General features: G+C 43.4%; 1 protein-coding gene across 1 annotated transcript in view; it reads right to left on the bottom strand.

Annotated features, from left to right (window-relative positions):
- The window catches only part of nav3 (neuron navigator 3), a 296,390-nt gene that overhangs the window by 139,535 nt on the left and 134,388 nt on the right, over positions 1-22,467 (bottom strand). The window contains exon 9 of the mRNA XM_056275775.1: positions 700-819. Within this exon, the coding sequence (XP_056131750.1) occupies positions 700-819 (120 nt within the window). The remainder of the gene's footprint in view (positions 1-699; positions 820-22,467) is intronic.

Below are 22,467 nucleotides of genomic sequence, written 5' to 3'. Positions count from 1 at the left end.
ACTTCCAACCCCCCCCCACCACACCTCTACTTCCAACCCCCCACACTCCTCTACTTCCAACCCCGCCCCACACCTCTACTTCCACCCCCCCCACACTCCTCTACTTCCAACCCCCCCACACCTCTACTTCCAACCCCCCACACCCACATCTACTTCCAACCCCCCCCCCACACACCTCTACTTCCAACCCCCCACACACCTCTACTTCCAACCCCCCCACACACCTCTACTTCCAACCCCCCCACACACCTCTACTTCCACCCCCCCCACACACCTCTACTCCAACCCCCCCCCCACACACCTCTACTTCCAACCCCCCCCCCACACACACCTCTACTCCAAGCAGCAATAGTAGAAGACATTTCTACCACTAAACTCCTCAGTAACCCATATTACATGCAGCCAACAGACAAACACAAGCAGGACACACACTCACACACACACACACACACACACTCACACCATCCAAAACCACACCAGTGTCAACACACAAAACAACACACTCAGTTAAACAATCTCACACACACACACACGAACACACACACACACCTTTATTAAGGTAACTACACACATAGTCAAATGCTCAACCACATGTGCACACACACCCTCTGTCTCTCACACACCCACAGACTGGCCCCAGCTTGTGTGTGTGTGTGTGTGTGTGTGTGTGTGTGTGTGTGTGTGTGTGTGTGTGTTGACCTACCGGAGAGTTCCTCCAGACACTGTTTGGCTGTCTTGCTGTAGACCAGTTCCCCCTTGGTGGGGCTGAGACAGGGGTCTGCTGGGGCCACCATCGTGCAGTCGTTCTCCGAAAATGTCCTGAAAGATGGGGAGGAGGTGGTGGTGGTGGGGGGGGGGACAGGTGAAACAGTTAGTCATTTTACACAGAGCGTCCCGTCAGTTAAAAGCTGAAGGCTCTGATCCCACGACCACCGCTGTCTTCTTGAGCATCCAAACCGCCCATCCCATTCAGGGTGGCGGGGATGCTGGAGCCTACCCCAGCAGTCATTGGGTGGCAGGCAGGGAGACACCCTGGACAGGCTGCCCGTCCATCACGGGGCCCACACACACACACACACCTAGGGGCAGTTTAGTACGGCCGAGTCACCTGACCTACAGGTCTTTGGACTGTGGGAGGAAACGGTGCCCCCGGAGGAAACCCACGCAAACGCGGGGAGAACATCCAAACTCCACACAGAGGACGACCCGGGACGACCCCCAAGGTTGGACTACCCCGGGACTCGAACCTAGGCCCTTCTTGTTGCGAGGTGACCGCACTAACCCATGTGCCCCCTTAAATAAATAAAAGCAAATAAAGTGTTCCTGATTCCTGCTTATTACAGGAATGTGGCACAGACAGGAGATAAAGAACACATGGACAAATAGACGGATAGAACACATGGACAAATAGACGGATGGGACAGATAGACAGATAGAACACATGGACAGACGGATAGAACACATGGACAAATACACAGATAGAACACATGGACAGACAGATAGAACACATGGACAAATACACAGATAGAACACATGGACAGACAGATAGAACACATGGACAAATACACAGATAGAACACATGGACAAATACACAGATAGAACACATAGAAGGATGGACAGATAGACAGATAGAACACATGGACAGACGGATAGAACACATGGACAGATGGATAGAACACATGGACAGATAGACAGACAGAACATATGGGCAGATAGAGACAGATAGACGGATGGACAGATAGAACACACATGGACAGATAGATGGATAGAACACATGGACAGATAGACAGATGGACAGATAGACAGACAGAACACATGGACAGCTAGACGGATAGAACACATGGACAGATAGAACACATTGACAGATAGATGGATAGAACACATGGACAGATAGATGGATAGAACACATTGACAGATAGAACACATTGACAGATAGATGGATAGAACACATGGACAGATAGATGGATAGAACACATGGACAGATAGAACACATTGACAGATAGATGGATAGAACACATTGACAGATAGACAGATAGAACACATTGACAGATAGAACACATTGACAGATAGACAGATAGAACACATTGACAGATAGACAGATAGAACACATTGACAGATAGAACACATTGACAGATAGACAGATAGAACACATGGACAGATAGAACACACTGACAGATAGACAGATAGAACACATTGACAGATAGACAGACAGAACACATGGACAGATAGAACACATTGACAGATAGACAGATAGAACACATGGACAGATAGAACACACTGACAGATAGACAGATAGAACACATTGACAGATAGACAGACAGAACACATGGACAGATAGACAGATGGACAGATAGACAGACAGAACACATGGACAGATAGACAGACAGAATACATGGACAGATAGACAGATAGAACACATTGACAGATAGAACACATTGACAGATAGACAGATAGAACACATGGACAGATAGAACACACTGACAGATAGACAGATAGAACACATTGACAGATAGACAGACAGAACACATGGACAGATAGACAGATGGACAGATAGACAGACAGAACACATGGACAGATAGACAGACAGAATACATGGACAGATAGATGGAAAGAACACATGGACAGATAGACAGATAGAACACATGGACAGATAGAACACATTGACAGATAGACAGACAGAACACATGGACAGATAGACAGATGGACAGATAGACAGACAGAACACATGGACAGATAGATGGAAAGAACAGATGGACAGATAGACAGATAGAACACATGGACAGATAGAACACATTGACAGATAGACAGACAGAACACATGGACAGATAGACAGATGGACAGATAGACAGACAGAACACATGGACAGATAGACAGACAGAATACATGGACAGATAGATGGAAAGAACACATGGACAGATAGACAGATAGAACACATGGACAGATAGAACACATTGACAGATAGACAGACAGAACACATGGACAGATAGACAGATGGACAGATAGACAGATAGAACACATTGACAGATAGACAGACAGAACACATGGACAGATAGACAGATGGACAGATAGACAGACAGAACACATGGACAGATAGACAGACAGAATACATGGACAGATAGATGGAAAGAACACATGGACAGATAGACAGATAGAACACATGGACAGATAGAACACATTGACAGATAGACAGACAGAACACATGGACAGATAGACAGATGGACAGATAGACAGACAGAACACATGGACAGATAGACAGATGGACAGATAGACAGATAGAACACATGGACAGATAGAACACATGGACAGATAGACAGATAGAACACATTGACAGATAGACAGATAGAACACATGGACAGATAGAACACATTGACAGATAGACAGATAGAACACATTGACAGATAGACAGATAGAACACATGGACAGATAGACAGATGGACAGATAGACAGACAGAATACATGGACAGATAGATGGAAAGAACACATGGACAGATAGACAGATGGACAGATAGACAGATAGAACACATGGACAGATAGACAGATGGACAGATAGACAGATAGAACACATGGACAGATAGACAGATGGACAGATAGACAGATAGAACACATGGCCAGATAGATGGATGGATGGATGGATGCTAAGACTAAGACAGACAGACAGACAGACAGACAGACCATCTCTTTCTACGGCTGAAACATTTCGATATTTGCTCAACACACTGTTCATCAATGTCACTCCTAGTTCCACCAACCAATCAGGTTGTAGGAGAGGCGGGGCCACAGAGGACAGGAAAGCGACATGTACTTTGTCAAAGGAGAGAGAGGAGAAAGGAAAACACTAGAATGAAAATGGAGCAACTGACCGCAGGAAACTCATTTATTCAGTTTGGAAAGCATGTATGACATCATCACATGAAGCAAGAGAAAAGAAAGATAAAAAGAAATATTTCTTTTGTTGTTGAATTTATGTTATTGTGTAATAACACACAATACTAACAGTAATGCTGTTTCTCTGAAAGAGGTTTCCGGTGAACACGAGACTTAAATGTGTGTACAAGTGGGTTTATGAGGACCAGTTTTGTATTTCCAACACTACACGGTGTGTGTTTTCTGGTTGTGACGTCACGAGCATCACTTACCCCTTCAGTCACAACACCAGCACATACACAGTAGCAGTGTGTTGCGTGTGTGTGTGTGTGTTGTTGTGGATTCAGAGGAGTGTTTTCTGGTTGTGACGTCATGAGCATCACTTATCCCTGCAGTGAGAACACCAGCACATACACAGTAGCAGTGTGTTACACTGGTCAGTGTGTGTGTCTGTGTGTGTGTGTTTCTGTGGATTCAGAGGAGAGTTGATGTTCCTGAGTCAGCTGTCATTGTGATCTTCATCTACAACAGATGGACATCTCACCAGGAAGGAGGGGGTTGGGAGGACATCTTGGATGAAATGTTTTGTGCGAATTAATGCCTAACTGCTTCTTTCTGTGTGTGTGTGTGTGTGTGTGTGTGTGTGTGTGTGTGTGTGTGTGTGTGTGTGTGTGTGTGTGTGTGTGTGTGTGCGTGCCAAACTGAAGCAGTCTCAGTGCTTCCTCTCTCTCAGGCTGGATTCAGTTCGCACAAACCTCAATCCACTGTGCACTGTTTGCTGCTTGGCCAAGAATAACAAAGGTTAAAGAGACAGCTGTGTACTGTAGGAAGCAGCCCCCCGCCCCCCCCACACCCACATGTACACGCACACGTACAAAAAAACGCACACACACACACGATCAGGATGCATAAATTGATTCAAACACACATTATCACTATTAAGTAAAATTTTATATATATATATAATCCAGCGACTCACTGGATTATTTTGCTCCTTATTTGTTGAGCATTTTCCCTACCATTGAGTGTTTCTTTAAACAAAGTTTTATATATATGTATATATAATATAGCCCTGTGATGGCCTGGTGGCCTGTCCAGGGTGTCTCCCCACCTGCCACCGAATGACTGCTGGGATAGGCGCCAGCATCCCCTCAACCCTGAGAGCAGGATAAGTGGTCTGCATAATGGATGGATGATCATTATTATTACTATTATTATTATTATTGTTATCCATCCATTATCCAAACCGCTTATCCTGCTCTCAGGGTCGCAGGGATGCTGGAGCCTATCCCAGCAGTCATTTATTATTACTATTATTATTAATGATAATAGTAGTTGTATTATTATAAATTATTATTAATATTATTATCACATGTGCACACACAAATAAGCTGCTTTCAAGCACTCCTCAGCGAAATACTATAAATTAACACATAAGCGACCCCCCCCACACACACACAAATTGAGACAAACACACATTATTGTTATTATAATTATTAATGATAATAGTAGTAGTTGTATTATCATACATTATTATTATCATTATTATAGTATATGCACACAAATAAGCTGCTTTCAAACACTCCTCAGCGAAATACTATGCAGTAAACACACACACACACACACACACACACACACACACACACACACACACACACCTCCCACATGAGCAGAGCTCTCCTCAGCCACCTGCACTGCTGCAGATAAAGATTTGCTTCCAAATGCAGCAGCAACACTTCAGACTCCTCTCAGAAGCCCCCCCCCCTCCCGCTCGCACTCTCTCTCCTGCCCTCTCTGTCTCTCTCCCTCTGTGTCTCTCTCCCTCTTCTCCCTCTCCCTCTTCTCCCTCTTCTCCCTCTCTCTCCTGGGAAACTGCAGACGCACAGCAAGACGACGCAACCGGTTTGTTACTGCTGGAGTCCAGATGAAGAATTTGAAAATACCTTTACATGAGCTGTGTGACGCGTCGGGGTTTGAATATAAACATCTCCCGACTCCTCCTCCGTCTCAACGAGTTTTAAAACTCCAGACTCATGTTTCCCACCACTCACTTTGTCCATCTGTGTGCACGGTGCATTGTGTTGCATTCTTCTGTGTGCGCGGTGGAATCCCCGTGTGGAAATTCAAGCCATCCTAGCTGTGTAGCCAGGAGCAGTGGGCTGCCCCCTTCATGCAGCACCCGGGGACCAACTCCGGTTATTTTCCATTGCCTTGCTCAGGGGCACAGGCAGGAGTATTAACCCTAACGTGCACGTCTTTCCGATGGTGGGGGAAACCGGAGCACCCGGAGAAACCCCACCACAGACATGGGGAGAACATACAAACTCCACACAGAGGACGACCTGGGATTACCCCCGAGGTTGGACTACCCCGAGGTTTGAACCCAGGACCTTCTTCGCTGTGAGGCGACAGTGCTAACCACCAGGCCGAATTCCCACACTAGTGATCTTTGACTCACGCCTGACTTCAGAACATACGGGTCATCTCAAACCCGTGCCAACAAAGTGACTGAGCACGTTGTAGGAACAAACACTGCTACGGTGTGTTTACTCCATCCTGGCAGGGTACTTGTCCTTGGCTTACACAAAGGTAACCCTGGTACACACTGAAACCTAGTATTTGAAAGGTGACAGGAAAAGCACTTTGGCTTTAGCCGAACACACGAATGAAATTCGCCTATAAAACACTCGAAGAAGCGCTTGAGTGTTTGCAAAATAATGGCTGACACCCCGATCCACCAATCAGCTCTTAGCAATCTCCTTCCTCCAACATCCTGCTACAACAGGGATCCTAATGGAGCCGTTCTGATGCGGTGTATGACAGATAATGATGGATTACAACTGAGATGGCAGATGAGATGGAGCGGAAAGAAGTGGAAACAGGGAAACACAGAACGTGGTGAGGTTGTGTTAGCTGAGCTCATTCTGCTAGTTTAGTGAACAAAGTGACAATAACTACGTGAGTTGGGATTTGGAGAGTTTGTAAATTGTCAGTTCACTTAGCGTGCACATATCTGAAGCAAACCAGTAACCGTGAGCCACATTAATCCTAATTAAGAATGTTGCACGCAGGGCGTCCGGGTAGCCTAACGGTCTAGTCTGTCACCTACCAACACAGGGACTGCCGGATCGAATCCCCGTGTTACCTCCGGCTTGGTCGGGCGTCCCTGTCACGATACCAAAAATTTGACTTTGATACCAATACCAAGTTTACTATCATGATACTCGATACCGAAACAATACTTGAAACTGAAATGATACTGGTTCGATACTCGATAACTAATAGATCAGAAACAGAATGTCCACAAGGGCTGCTCACATTTTCAAATTCACAGTGTAACACTGTGAGACTGTTTGAAAAGTCCCAAACAAACCTGTTTTTCACTGGCTCTACAAGTCAGAAAAACACTGATTTAGTGTCAAAATGTTCAGAACACAAAACCTCTACATCGCTCATTGGAGTGAATGGAGTCTGTGCCAGCTCTAATCTCCTAAGGCGGAAGGGCAGTAAGCCCGTCATTGCCGCACCTTGTGTAGCTCACGTGACAAATGACAGACAGTGAGACGGACTGGGTTAGTCTCCTTTTGCGATGTTTCCGGTATAAGTTAAGGTCTTCTGAGCAATGGCCGTTTGCTTTCGGGATAACGGCTTGTCGGACAAATGGCTTTTCGGTCCAACGGGACATTTTTTGGACTATTGGGGTTTCAGAATTATGGGCCGTTGGAACAACGGCAGGGCAGCACATGTAGCTAGTAGCCCTATGCTATTTGGCTATTTAACCATTTTAAAAAGCACCAAAATGAGACCCCCCCCCCAATAACTGTAGCTCAATGCATTTGTCGTTTTGGAACTCAGATTTTCTAATATGCTTGTCATGCTATGTACGATACAGAGTAGGCCTGACAATGATACGCTACGTATCTCATATAATTTAGCAGCTCATCACTATACTACCAGCTGTCTAGCCAGCTAACTTATTCGCTAACCTGTGGTGTTTTGTACTCCTTGGAGAGGTCTTGGTGTCTGTCACTGAGGTGCTTGGCGATGACTGAAGGGTTTCCTCCTTTGCACGACACTGTTTTATAGCACCTTTTGCACACAGGCTTCGTCAAGTCAGTGGGTTCCCCATCAGTGTCGGCTCTGTAGGCAAAGTAGTCCCACAGCAGACTTCGGCAGCCCGTTAACCAGTACAGGGCATGGCGGTATTATTTTTAATTGTAAAGATGCCACACTGTTGTTTTCAGTTGTAGACTTGTTGAGGCAGAGGCATTGGTTCACTCTCTCAACCGAGGCTGAGGCTCACGCTGTATCAACGGTGATGAACGCACAAGCGCTTGTCCCCTGACCATACCCCGTACACGCACCTGACTTGGCTATCTTGCTAGTACTGCCACCTAGTGGAGATGCATACAAATTATACATTTCATCCTCTCGTTCACTTTCACTGGCGACACGTTTGACCTGTACAACAAGTACCGAATGTTGGGAAATTCTAATACCGAACCGTTTTTAACAAAAAAGTATCGAAAAAGCACCTAAATTTCGGTGTATCGTGCAACACTAGTCCCTACAGACACAATTGACCATGTCTGAGGGTGGGAAGCCGGGCGTGGATATGTGTCCTTGGGGGGCGGGCGGAGGGAATAGTGTGATCCTCCCACGCGCTACGTCCCCCTGGTGAAACTCCTCACTGTCAGGTGAAAAGAAGCGGCTGGTGACTCCACATGTATCGGAGGAGACTTGGTAGTCAGCAGCCCTCCCCGGATCAGCAGAGGAGGTGCAGCAGCGACCACGACGGCTCGGAAGAGTAGGGTAATTGGCCAGATACAATTGGGGAGAAAAAGGGAGAACCCCCCCCCCCCCAAAAAAAATGCTGCATGCAGAATTTCTGGTCAGATGTACCTTTTAGTCAGAGTAATAGTGAAATATAGGACTGAGGAGTTACAGTTCTTACATTGGGACAAATGATGGGGAAGTGCAACCGAAATCTGTTCAGGTCGCGGTTGTGTGGTTCGAACTTGGCACAGCATAATCAAACACAAAATCTACACAGGGACAAAGAGGTTTTCTGGGAGACAAGCTTACATGGTTTGTTTCATTTTTTTGTTCTTGTTTTTTTTCTCGGCGTGACCTCATATGACCAGAACAGACAGAACAAGAGCGCTCAGATCATTTCTCATTCTGTCGATGACCCGCAGAGGTCAGTCCAGGTCGGCACTGACACAGCAAACTGCAGCCTGCAATCACCTGCAGCGCCGCAAGGCCCAGGACCCGGATCAATGTCACACCACCGCAAAGGCACACACACACGGACGCACACGCACACACGGACACACACACACACAGCGCAAAGGAGAATATGAGAACAGAAAGCTGGGTGAGAGAGAGAGAGGGAGGGAGAGAGAGAGAGAGAGGAAGAGAGAAGGGGGGAAAGATGAGGATGCCTAATTGGCCCTGAAATGATGGTAAATTGCAGCGCAGTGTGACGCCTCCCGGCTCAGACTTCCAACGCCGCGCCTGTTAACGAAGAGAAACATCCCTGAGAAGAAAAGGGGAGAGGAGAGAGGCTTGGGAAGGTTACAGAACCCAGATATCTAAAAAGGGAGCATGAACGGTAGGAAGAGACAGGGCGGTGTAATGTTTCCTTTTTCTTGTGCCCCCCCCCCCAAAAACACACACACACACACACTGATCAGCCAAAACATTAAAACCACCTGCCTAATATTGTGTAGGTCCCTCTCGTGCCACCAAAACAGCTCTGACCTAAATCTAGACATACTCACAAGTCCTGGTGCTCTTCTGACATTACAACACAAGACATGAGTGATGTTGCTCCTGGCGACTGTTGGTGGTCAAAAGATTACTCATATTATTCACCACTCAACAAAAGCCTCTCCAGAACTGCCTTTTTAAAAACTCTGTTATTTCTAAAATTATTAACCCTGTAAGCCACCACGGTTATTGCTGATCACGGGCCGATACGTTTCAGCTTGATTAATGAAACTCACCCAATCTGGCCTGTAGGTGGCGGTTTAACACCTCGCTTCTTAAGACAAATAATTTAACAAGTTCTTTTGCAAAGAATGGACATCCTTCACCGAACTGAGTGATTCTCTAGAAATTTCACCATCAGTACTCTGGAAAACGGCCGAGGCGGTTTTGACAGGTAGTATTAATTCATTCTCTTCACATGAGAAAAATAAATAATAGGAATGTCAAAGTAAATTAGAACTAAACATACAAGACTTGTACTCCCAACTAGCCCTTACACCCACTCAGCAAATCTGAAATGAGTTAGACTATAAAATCCCAACCTGATAGCATCCGACATCAAAAGACACTTTCTAATGCAACGAGCAAGAGTGAAGCACTTTGAATTTAATGACAAAACAGCTCAATTTCCTGCCAACCAACTGCAACGTGATAAAGAAAAAAAAGAAAAAAAAACACTCATCACAGCCATCAAGGATCCACATGGTAATATAAACATCGTCCACAAGAAATCAATAAAAATCTTTTTTTTAAATAATAAACTATCGCTCAGATAAGGAATCTAGTATTTCAAACATTAACTCATTGATGACACCGACCTCCCAAACGATCCCAAGAGCAGGCCAATAAATTAGACTTACCCATAACCTCAGAAGAACTGAGGAAAGCTGTTCTTTCCATGCCCAACAATAAATCACCTGGATCAGATTGCTACTCGGTGGCATTCCATAAACACTTCTGGCCAATCATATCCCCACTATTCATCCGAATTATTACTGAGATTAAATCATCCTCCTCTATTCCTCCACATATGAATACTGCTCTCATTTCAGTTCTGCTCAAACCTAATTAGGACCCAACTCTGCCCTCCAGTTATAGACCCATAAGCCTAATTAATTGTGATGTAAAGATCATTAGCAAAACACTAACCAACAGAACTGAATCAGTCATTTCTTATATAATTCACCTAGACCAAACAGGCTTTATCAAAGGCAGACACTCCTCCAGCATTATGCACCATTTATTCAGTCTCATCAACATATCCCTGAGGAATAACCTAAATTCTATTACTGTTTCCCTAGATGCCAAGAAAACGTTTGATAGAGTTGATTGGACATATCTTTTTGCCACTCTCAAGAAATTTGGTTTTGGAGAGTCATTTATTCAATGGTTTAAAATTCTGTACAAATCACCATCAGCTTCTATCATCACCAATGGGTTCACATCACAGCATTTTATCCTATAAAGTGGCACAAGAAAAGATGTCCACTCTCACCTCTGCTATTTGCCATCTTTCTTGAACCTCTCGCAGCAGCCATTTGCCAAAACAATAATATAATTGGCATACAAACAGGAAACTCTGTTCACAAAATCAGTTTGTATGCACACTACATTTTATTATATCTACAGAATACATTAACATCCTACCAGAGGTACTGAATTTTATATCACCACTTTCAACAATTTCAGACTATTCAACGACGTGGTCTAAAACTACAGTCACATGACTCAGTGGGGAAAACTGGAATGCTGTAATTCAGAATCTTCCTTTAACCATCTCAAAAGGCAATATTAAGATACCTGGGTATTGATATCTCCACCAACCTATCAGACTTGTTTGCTCTTAACTTTATTCTGTTACTTAAATCCCAAAGAAGTCAAATTTATTTATAAAACATATTTAAAAACAACCCATGTTGACCAAAGTGCTGTACAGACCAGAGCAGGTAGCTAAAACACAAATACAAGAAATACCAACTTAAACAACAAGGCAAGTAGCTCGTAGGCACAAATAAATAACACATGGGCATAGACACAAGCCAGAAATCAGCCACATCAGCAGGATTCAAACGCTAGTGAATAAAAGTAAGTTTTGAGCTGGGACTTAAAAGAGTCGACGGAGGGGGCAGATCTGATAGAGAGGGGAATGCTGTTCCACAGTCTAGGGGTTGCAACCGGGCAGGGCAGATGACAGAATTTATGGTACTGAATAAGACCATGGGATTATGAGAGTTATTGGAAATTAGGTCAGAAAAGTGTTTTGCTCTTGCAGCCTTAACAGCTTCTTGATGTTTGTGAAGACTGTTTCTCAATATTCCATAGGAAATTTGAAGCTTATCGCTCTTCCACTTTTGTTCGGCTATTCTTCACTCCCTCCTAAGGCCTCTGGTGGTGTCGTTAAGAAAAGGCAGACCTTTAGGCTTAGGCTTTTTCAATTTAAGGGGAGCAACAGTATTCAGAATAGAAACGCAGGTGGTATTAAATAAGGTAGTGAGTTCCTCAGTACTGAGATGTGGAGGAGAATCCTCAATAGGGGAGTCAGCTATGAGAGCTTCAGAGAACTTATTGGCAGTCGAAGCATTAATGTAGTGAGAGCAACGTATAGGGAGATAAGATTTAGTAGAACAGAAAGGCAGAGACGCAAGAAGACCTTACCCGCTGGAACAACCTACCCATGTCACTAATTGGCAGGATAGCAGCAGTAAAAATGTATATACTATCAAAATAAACTGTTTTCCAATGACCCCAGTTCAACTGACAGCTAAGTTGTTCAATGTCCTGGACTCAATAACCAATAGTTTGTACTAGAAGCAAAAAAAAAAAAACCCATATATATATATATATATATATATATATATATAAATATTAAAATATTAACCTGACAACACTACAAAAAACAGAAACTGTACCCGCCGCAAACTTCAGACACTACTATCTGTCTAACCATCTTCAACTTATTACCAAATGGCTGAAGCCAGAGCAACAATCAAATCACACTTGGCTTGAAGTAGAACAAACTGAATGTCAGGAATTATCAATATCTGATTTCTCATTTGTCTCTGAATCAATAAAGAAACATAACTGCTTTAAAAATCCATTTATTGCAACGACTCTGACAGGCTTGTGGAAATTCAACACACTATCAGGTTACACTCTATCCCCAAACAAACTCACTCCAATTTGGCTCAACTGTGATTTTCAGGCTTAAAAAAAAGCCATTAATATAAATGTAGACAAAAAAAAAAACAAACAAAACAAAACATTCCTTTGGAAGCAGTGGGTGGGAAAAGGTATTCTTGTACTGGGGGACTTATATGATGGTGGCACACTGAAATCCTTCACAGGACTGGTACAACAGTTTGGCTTCTCTCAACAGCAATTTTGGAGACATTCAAATTAAACATCCCCTATCTCAAACCGTCGGTTCCACTACAACAATCCCACCAAGCTCTGATATTTTCTCTTATGTAGTTAATCTATTTGGTAAAGGCCATGGTGCTCCATAATACTCCTTCCTGTTGCTCAAGAACTCCAATAGTAAAGGCTCTAGTCTGAAGTCAGTCAGGGAGACTGATCTCAATCTTACATTCACAGACAGAGAATGGAAACATCTAATAGAATTGTAAGAAAATGTCACGGGAACCTGGAATAAGATTAGCGCAGTTTAAAATAACAAACAGAACATACTGGTCCCATTTAAGGTTACACAAGGTGAAATTAAGGGACAGCCCAAATTGCTGGATGTGTGGGGGGAGCATTGGTACACTCCTCCATATGTTGTGGTCCTGCCCAGTTGTACTAACATTCTGGTCAGCCATACATGAGAATATCAAACTGATCATTAAATCAGACATCCCATTCTGCCCAAGCCTGTTTGTTCAGGGTGATCCTCTCCCCCTAAAAGCCCTCCCTGGAGCGCAGGTGGACTGGGTCCAGACATCCCTCACAGTGGGGAGAAAGCTCATAGTCACAGAATGGAAAGCTTCTTTACGTGTCTTTATGCAGGCTCAATAACCCAGGTATGAAAATCACAGAAAGTTGAATCAGTTCATCTGGACACATTTATCGAGAGACAAACATGTCATCACTCATCTTCATAAGGGTGGTGACACCTGCAGATGTTCCCAATTACCTTGGTTTTGAAATAGCTTTTTTTTTAAATTCCCAATGTATGAAAGACCCTAAAAGATGGCTTTAAGTGGACTGTTTGTCACAATTACCGACTTATTTAAACAGTGTTAGCCTTTGAATCAACCTGTCCCGAGACTTTTATTCCCTCTACGCGGATCATTGAGAATCAGGATGGTTTCCCTTCAACAAGGTGTTTTCTATTTGCTGGTTTTAAGGGATCAATCTCTCTTCTGTTTCATTTTAAATGTCACCTGTTTTTCTCTTTATGGTCTGTCCTAATCTCAGAGATGTTCTAAGACAATTTGAAACCCTTCAATCAAACCGAAAACTGAACCCCCTCACCGGGGTCGATCCGTTTGCTAAAACTGATTATTTTATTATTAACTTACCTCTGCATGATTTTATCAGACTGAGATGTCCGTATACCGTATAATCTCTGTATTTCCTTGACTGAACATGTGTGATTTGTCTCTACTGGTCGTCTTTTCACAGCTTTTACTACTTTTTGATTCATGCCCTTTTTGTCGTCCTGTTTTTGTTCCTCTCAGCTTTGTAAAAACATTGTGATACTTCTGATTTGAATTGTGTTTCATTAATGAAGTTTTTCTCAGTCTGACCCAGAGTTGTCGTGGATTAACCGGTTTGAAACAAAAATATACACTCACTTTTCATAATCCTTGGGGACTTAAACAAAGCAAAATTAAACCATGGACTACCAAAATACAGACAGCATATTAATTGTCCCACCAGGGAAAATAACACACTGGACCGCTGCTGTACAGTTCTTAAAGCTATATTCACAGCCAAACTAAGACAACTTCGGCAGGACAAGCAGGATGCCTACAGTAGTGAAGAAAGAGCCCTGTAGAGGCAGGTCAGAAACTCACTGACAAAGGAGATCAGAATGGCTAAAAGAAGCTACACTGAAAGGTTTTCAGCCAACGACCCTGTGTCAGTGTGGACGGGCCTGCAAGACATCACAAACTAAAAAAGATCATCTCCCCGTGCTAAGGCAAACAAAGACCTGGCTGATGACCTGAATGTCTTCTATTGCAGGTTTCAGAGAGACAAATTCACACTCCTCACCCACTCCAGCCCAATGACAACAGCCCACATCACACCATTGGCAACCTCCCTACTCTCCACCTCTGATACTCAGGCTGCACTCAGGGTACATGTAGAGCAGTGGTTCTCAACCTTTTTGGGGTCCTGGACCCCCTGCGTATTTTTGATCTACCCTGAGGACCCCTCCACCTGATCTTGGGGGAGGGGGGTTGCAATTTGATAGAAACAGTAGAAACTGCATTTTAAATTGCATTATAGCATTTATTCACTCTTTGGGGCAAAAATAAGAGCTTTCAGTTGTAACTTAGATATAGTTAACAAAACAGAATTCTTATGTAGTAACTTTCAGATATATGTAAGAAAACAGAATATGTATTCAGTAACTTTCAGATATATGTAACAAACCAGAATATGTATTCAGTAACTTTCAGATATATGTAACAAAACAGAATATGTATTCAGTAACTTTCAGATATATGTAACAAAACAGAATATGTATTCAGTAACTTTCAGATATATGTAACAACAGAATTTTTATGCAGTAACTTTTAACAATGCAAACGGGAGCGAGATCTCTTATTAAAATACAATAAATTACACTTGTGAAACAGATGTAATTAGAGAAAAAAGTCCTGTTACCCTTTATAGTTTAGGTAGATAAAGGTCTCAGTCACATTTGAGTAAAATAATCCTATTTCTATAAATGTCATAGGATCTTTTTTTTAAAGATATTTTATTTTCACGGACCCCTTGCAATTACACCACGGACCACTAGGGGTCCGCGGACCCCCGGTTGAGAAATACTGATGTAGAGGATGTGAGCTGACTTTTCCAGAGACATTAGACCAGGAAAGCAACAGGTCCAGACAGTGTCTGCCCATCCTGTCTTAAAGCCTATGCAGACTAGAGTCCAGCATTGGGTCGGTGATATTTTGTCTTGTTTTTATTTGCAGGTTCGGGTGCAGGTAAAACAAAGGAATGTGCAGGCGGATCGTGGGTGTGGGATAATAAGATTTAAAAATAGTATTTACTATGTGGTTTTTTTTCACCTCATCAATCATATCCGGCTGTCGTTAGCCCGGAAGCGTTTAAGCTGCTGTAGCACACTCGAAATTGAAATGGTTGATGAGCTGAAGGCAAAAATAGCTAGTGGAGAATATCAGCTTGCCGACAATTCTTCTCCAAGAGAGAAGTCCAATGTCTGGGGGGCTTTTGGCGTACTCATAGATGGGGAAAATAACCAAGTCAATGGGTTCGCTGCTTGTAAAAAGAGCCAAAAAGTGTTGGTTTATGATAGCCGCAAACTCGTTACATCGTCACTGAAGAAGCACATTGAAAGCTGCCGTGCCAATGTTCCCACCGGTGCAACAACAATTAACCACTACTTTACAAGAATCGTTGACCTAAAAGCACCCAAAAGGGAAGAGAAAGAGAGGGTTGCCAAACTAGCAGTAAAATTTGTCTGCGCATATTTAGCTTACACGAGCGCGTCCTGCGGCATAGCACTGTGAGACACAGCATGGCACACCTCGTAACAGCTCTCCTCATAGTATTTTAGTGTTTATCTCAGATGTGATATGTGTTTAATTAAAGCACCAGACTTATACATGAATTATCAACGTTATTGAAAAACACTGAAAACAGATCCTAAATACATGTAGGTTTAGTGACTAATTGATTACATTGTTATTATTAGGCCTACATGTTTCGGGTCTTGGGTCGGGTCGCGGGTCTTGTATCAACGAGTCGGGTCGGGTTGCGGAAGTAATGGTTTATATGTGCGGGTTGCGGGGTGGGTATGGCATTGCACATTGCGGGGGCAGGGCGGGTCTCAAAAAACAGACCCGTGCAGGACTGTAATGCAGACCAACTGGCTCCTATCTTCACGCAGATCTTCAACAGATCCCTGGAGCTGTGTAAAGTCTCCTCCTGCTTCAAATGCTCAACGATCATCCTGGTCCCAAAGAAACCCTCCATTACAGGACTGAATGACTACAGGCCTATCACTCTGACATCTGTGGTTATGAAGACTTTTGAACGACAGGTGTTAGCCTTTCTGACGAATGTCACAGGTCACCTGCTGGACCTCCTGCAGTTTGCCTACTGGGCAAACAGGTCAGTAGATGATGCAGTCAACATGGGACTACACTACATCTTGCAACACCTTGACTGCCCAGCAACATATGCAAGGATCCTGTTTGTGGACTTCAGCTCAGCATTCAATACCATCATTCCAGAAATCCTCTACTCCAAACTCTCTCAGCTCACTGTTTCCTCCGTCATCTGTCAGTGGATCACCAGCTTCCTTACAGGCAAGAAACAGCAAGTGAGGCTGGGGGAAGTCACTTCTGGTATATGGACAGTCAGCACTGGTGTTCCCCAGGGATGTGTCCTCCCCCCACTGCTCTTCTCCCTCTACACCAATGAAGCACTTCCAAGGTCCCAGCTGTTAAACTCCTGAAGTTTGCAGATGACACTACAATCATCGGACTCATCCAGGATGGTGATGAGTCTGCATATTGGCGAGAGGTTGAGCAGCTGGTGCTCTGGTGCAGTCAGAACAACTTGGAGATGAACATGCTCAAGACTGTGGCGATGACAGTGGACTTTAGGAGACACCCCTCAGCACTGCTCCCCTCACAATATTCAACAGCCCCGTGTCAACCGCAGAGATCTTCAAGTTGTTGGGAACAACCATTTCCAAAGACCTGAAGTGGGGACCAACATCAACTCCATCCTCAAAAAGGCCCAGCAAAGGACATTCTTTCTGCAGCAATTGAGAAAATTTGGTCTGCCACACAAGCTGTTGAGCCAGTTCTACACCTCAGTTATTGACTCTGTCCCGTGCACATCCATCATGGTCTGGTTTGGAGCAGCAACAGAACAGGATAGGAACAGACTGCAGCGAACAGTAAGGACAACAGAAAAAAAATCACTGGTGCTCCCCTGCAGGACTTGTACACCTCAAGAGCCCAGAAACAGGCGAGCAGAATAAGCACAGACCCCCCCCCCCCAACACAGTCTTTTGAACTCCTACCCTCTGGCAAGCACTACAGAGTGATGGGCACCAACACCACAAAATACAGGAACAGTTTTATTCCCCACAGGCCATGTCTCTCATGAGCACGTATCAGTATGGTATAGGAACAAACACTTATGCAACTATGACTCTTTGTAACTAGCCCCCTCTGGCCAAGATGTCTTACCTACATATCTACGATGTGCACTACCTCCTTCAACCAGATGTGCAATACAAATGTGCAATTGTAAATACATATACAACTGCTGTATACTGGTTACAATTGTTATTGTTCTGATTGTAACATAGGTATACATTATATATTATGTAGCTGTGAGGTGGATAGTAGGTGAATATATAGTGTACATAGAATAATATAGTGGGAGTATTTAGCATTGTATATAGGCATGATGGGTTGTGGAGCTGCAGTATGGTATATGGCATGGTGTATTGGCAATATAGTATATAAGCAACATACCACAGATACATATGATCCATAACTAACCATAAAACACCCAGACAGCCCGACTGAGAAAACACAGAGGGAGATGCCACCAGTGAAGGCAGCAAGCTAATTCTACACCTAAAAAGCAGCAAGACTGCTAGCAGTGTTTACTTATGTTGCTATTTAATTTATGTTTGCTATATTATTATTTATTTTATCAATGTCATTATTTGTTACAAAGGGTTAACTTGTAAGCATTACCAGCAAAGAAACATTTCTTTGAAGTGTATTTCTTAGAATGTAATATTGTTATTTGGTTGCATAGCAACAAGCCGCTTGTGATAGAACCACATTGTTTGGTGCAAAAAAAAAAATGCAAAAATGTTAAACAATGTTTCTAGGTTTCTTTGTAAAACTGTTGTATAAAAGCAAAAACACTCGAGGTTGTTTGTTTTTGTGTATAACATTGAGGCTGTGATTTGTCCCAGGCTGTAGATCATCAACCTGTTGGTCACTGTGCAGGTAGCACAAAACACACTCTGTTTTATGGCTTAAAGACAACAATACAACATACTACAAAATACCACAGAACCCTACAAAATAAAAAAAAAATAAAAAAAATCCACAAAACACTACAACGTACTACAAAATACAACAGAACACTAAAGACCACCATGAAATACTAAAAAAGACAACAAAATACTACAGAACACTGAAGGGTGCATGACATTAGTGGGCTGAAGGAGACTAATGTAGTCTGGCTGTTTTCCAGCCCCACACCTTTGTTTCCCTATAGCGAGTCTTCTGCTGATGTAACGCCTGACAAATCGCAAGCCCAGACTTCTGCTCCGCACTGAGGAAGACGAGGCTCTCTTACTTACAATCACATATAAAATATTCTACTTTCCTTCAGCATAACAAGCTGAATATGAGCAGCATGTCTCTGGATATCGGCTTTAAAAACCCCTGTGTCATATTCCAGCTCTGGCATTCACAATAAAGACTAGGAGGGGGCAAGTTAATGTACTAAACCAAGTCTTAAGCCGATGTGCTGACCTGTCGTTGAACTGGCCGTCTGCTGGGACATCTGGTATTAATGTGATTATGTTCAAAGTCACGTTGTTTTGTTTTTACGGTGCGTTTTGATTGAACTGCCGGTTGTAAAGCACGCAGCCTCACGAGGGCATTAAAAATGTCTGCCATGCGACGGCTGCATGATGCCCCGGGTCGGTGCCTGATTATAAGAGACGGACGGGCAATCAACTTTGACGGGGGGGGGGGCATTTTGTTCACCTCACATAGCTTTTATTGAGTGTATCATTAACACCATGAAACAAGGTGTTTCATGAGAGAAACAAACTATGACAGAGACGCACACACACATACTGTCACTTATGTGCGCATGCACAACATCCACAAAACCAGAGGTTATAAACTAAGATGCACAAAACCAGAGGTTATAAACTAAGATGCACAAACCTAGAGGTTATAAACTAAGATGCACAAACCCAGAGGTTATAAACTAAGATGCACAAAACCAGAGGTTACAAACTAAGATGCACAAAACCAGAGGTTATAAACTAAGATGCAAAAAACCAGAGGTTACAAACTAAGATGCACAAAACCAGAGGTTACAAACTAAGATGCACAAACCCAGAGGTTATAAACTAAGATGCACAAACCCAGAGGTTACAAACTAAGATGCACAAACCCAGAGGTTACAAACTAAGATGCACAAAACCAGAGGTTATAAACTAAGCTGCACAAAACCAGAGGTTATAAACTAAGACGCACAAAACCAGAGGTTATAAACTAAGAGGCACAAAACCAGAGGTTATAAACTAAGATGCACAAACCCAGAGGTTATAAACTAAGATGCACAAACCCAGAGGTTACAAACTAAGATGCACAAATCAGAGGTTATAAACTAAGCTGCACAAAACCAGAGGTTATAAACTAAGACGCACAAAACCAGAGGTTATAAACTAAGAGGCACAAAACCAGAGGTTATAAACTAAGACGCACAAAACCAGAGGTTATAAACTAAGAGGCACAAAACCAGAGGTTATAAACTAAGATGCACAAACCCAGAGGTTATAAACTAAGCTGCACAAAACCAGAGGTATAAACTAAGAGGCACAAAACCAGAGGTATAAACTAAGATGCACAAAACCAGAGGTTATAAACTAAGATGCACAAAACCAGAGGTTATAAACTAAGATGCACAAAACCAGAGGTTATAAACTAAGATGCACAAACCCAGAGGGTATAAACTAAGATGCACAAAACCAGAGGTATAAACTAAGATGCACAAAACCAGAGGTTATAAACTAAGATGCACAAACCCAGGGGTATAAACTAAGATGCACAAAACCAGAGGTATAAACTAAGATGCACAAAACCAGAGGTTATAAACTAAGCTGCACAAAACCAGAGGTTATAAACTAAGATGCACAAACCCAGAGGTTATAAACTAAGATGCACAAACCCAGAGGTTATAAACTAAGATGCACAAAACCAGAGGTTATAAACTAAGATGCACAAACCCAGAGGTTATAAACTAAGATGCACAAAACCAGAGGTTATAAACTAAGATGCACAAAACCAGAGGTTATAAACTAAGACGCACAAAACCAGAGGTATAAACTAAGATGCACAAAACCAGAGGTTATAAACTAAGCTGCACAAAACCAGAGGTATAAACTAAGATGCACAAAACCAGAGGTTATAAACTAAGATGCACAGGGGGAAATACTTTGCATCTAATACAGGACTGCAAGAGGCAGTTCTACATCACTAATATACCTACACACTGAGCCACCACCTTCACAGGTTCAGGAATCAGGTACATCATCATATGATCTACTACGTACACAAGAGAAACAAAATCCCATTTCCCCCAGCCCACAGCAGCACAACACAAAAACACAAATCCAAAAACACCACCACCAAAAACATACAAAAACAGAGAGAAGCAAAAAAACAAAAACAAACACAGCCAACAACACAGTCCACCCAGTTCAACACGATCCAAAAGCTCCACCATCCAGAGAGCGAATGCCAGCCAGGATGACTGTCGGGACCACTGGTCTGCATGGGCTAGCAGTTAGCCTAGCCTGTTCCACCTCCGTGTCCCGTCAGACCGCCCTCGCTGTTTCCCCCTCAGGCACAGCTCCGGGTACCGCCGTGGTCCCTGGGCCTATCAGATGCAGCAGACCAGACTCCCCCAGCCGATCCAATGCCAGCTCTCCAGCCAGACACCCTCGACACACCTCCCCATACACCACACGACGACACAAACGCAGATAAAAACACTGCACAGTCGACGCTAGGTGAGGCCGCCACCAGACCACCTCTCGGGCAAGGTCATAGGCTAGCAGTTAGCGTAGCCTGCCCCACTTCCACGTCCTGTCAAGACCACCCTCTGTGTTTCCTCCTCGGGCCAACAGGAGGCAGCAGACCAAGCTCTTTCAGCCGATCCAGCGCCAGCTCTCCCAGCCAAGCGAAATCGACCATCAAAATAAAAACTTCATGCGATGACACAAATCTAGACGTAGATGCGCACAAAGACACTGGGTGAGGCCGCCGCAAATGTGGGTCCGCGCCGCCATCTTCCCACACTGGAAGCCCAACAACAAATTAATGTAGCTGTCATTACACAACAAATTAAAGGATAAACAACATCCTATAGGCCACATCAAGAACCGGTATGCATAACTACACAACCATGAGCGCGCTCATCCAGAAGCGTAGCCACAATTACAAAAGTGCAAACAACACCACTCTTAAACAGCGCGGTGCACAAAGCAGGACAGACATTTTGCCAAGGTGCAGAGGTGGACTTAGGAACTCACCACTAGAACAACTCGCTATGTTTTAGCTTTGTTCACCGCCAAGAACATGTCCACACTAGTGCCGCCCACCTAACCTCCATATGTCACCGTAAGTTCAAGCTCGTAATATAAATATAACTGACTGGCTGGTCACACAGTGAGGGTATGGTAGTTGTTTTTATTTGCCTAAACAGGGGGTTGTTATTTTTAGTAAGAAATGGTTTCCTAAATGCAAACTGTCTCTATTTCGTGCTGTATTTTGCAGTAAGTTTTAAGTCTTCCATTACCGACTTCATTTTACTTACAGCTGTACAAATGTTTCAGTTTTATTTTTTTTG

The sequence above is a fragment of the Lampris incognitus genome, chromosome 3, assembly GCF_029633865.1.
Source record: "Lampris incognitus isolate fLamInc1 chromosome 3, fLamInc1.hap2, whole genome shotgun sequence".
NCBI lineage: Eukaryota > Metazoa > Chordata > Actinopteri > Lampriformes > Lampridae > Lampris > Lampris incognitus.
This window is presented reverse-complemented; position numbering and strand designations above follow the sequence as displayed.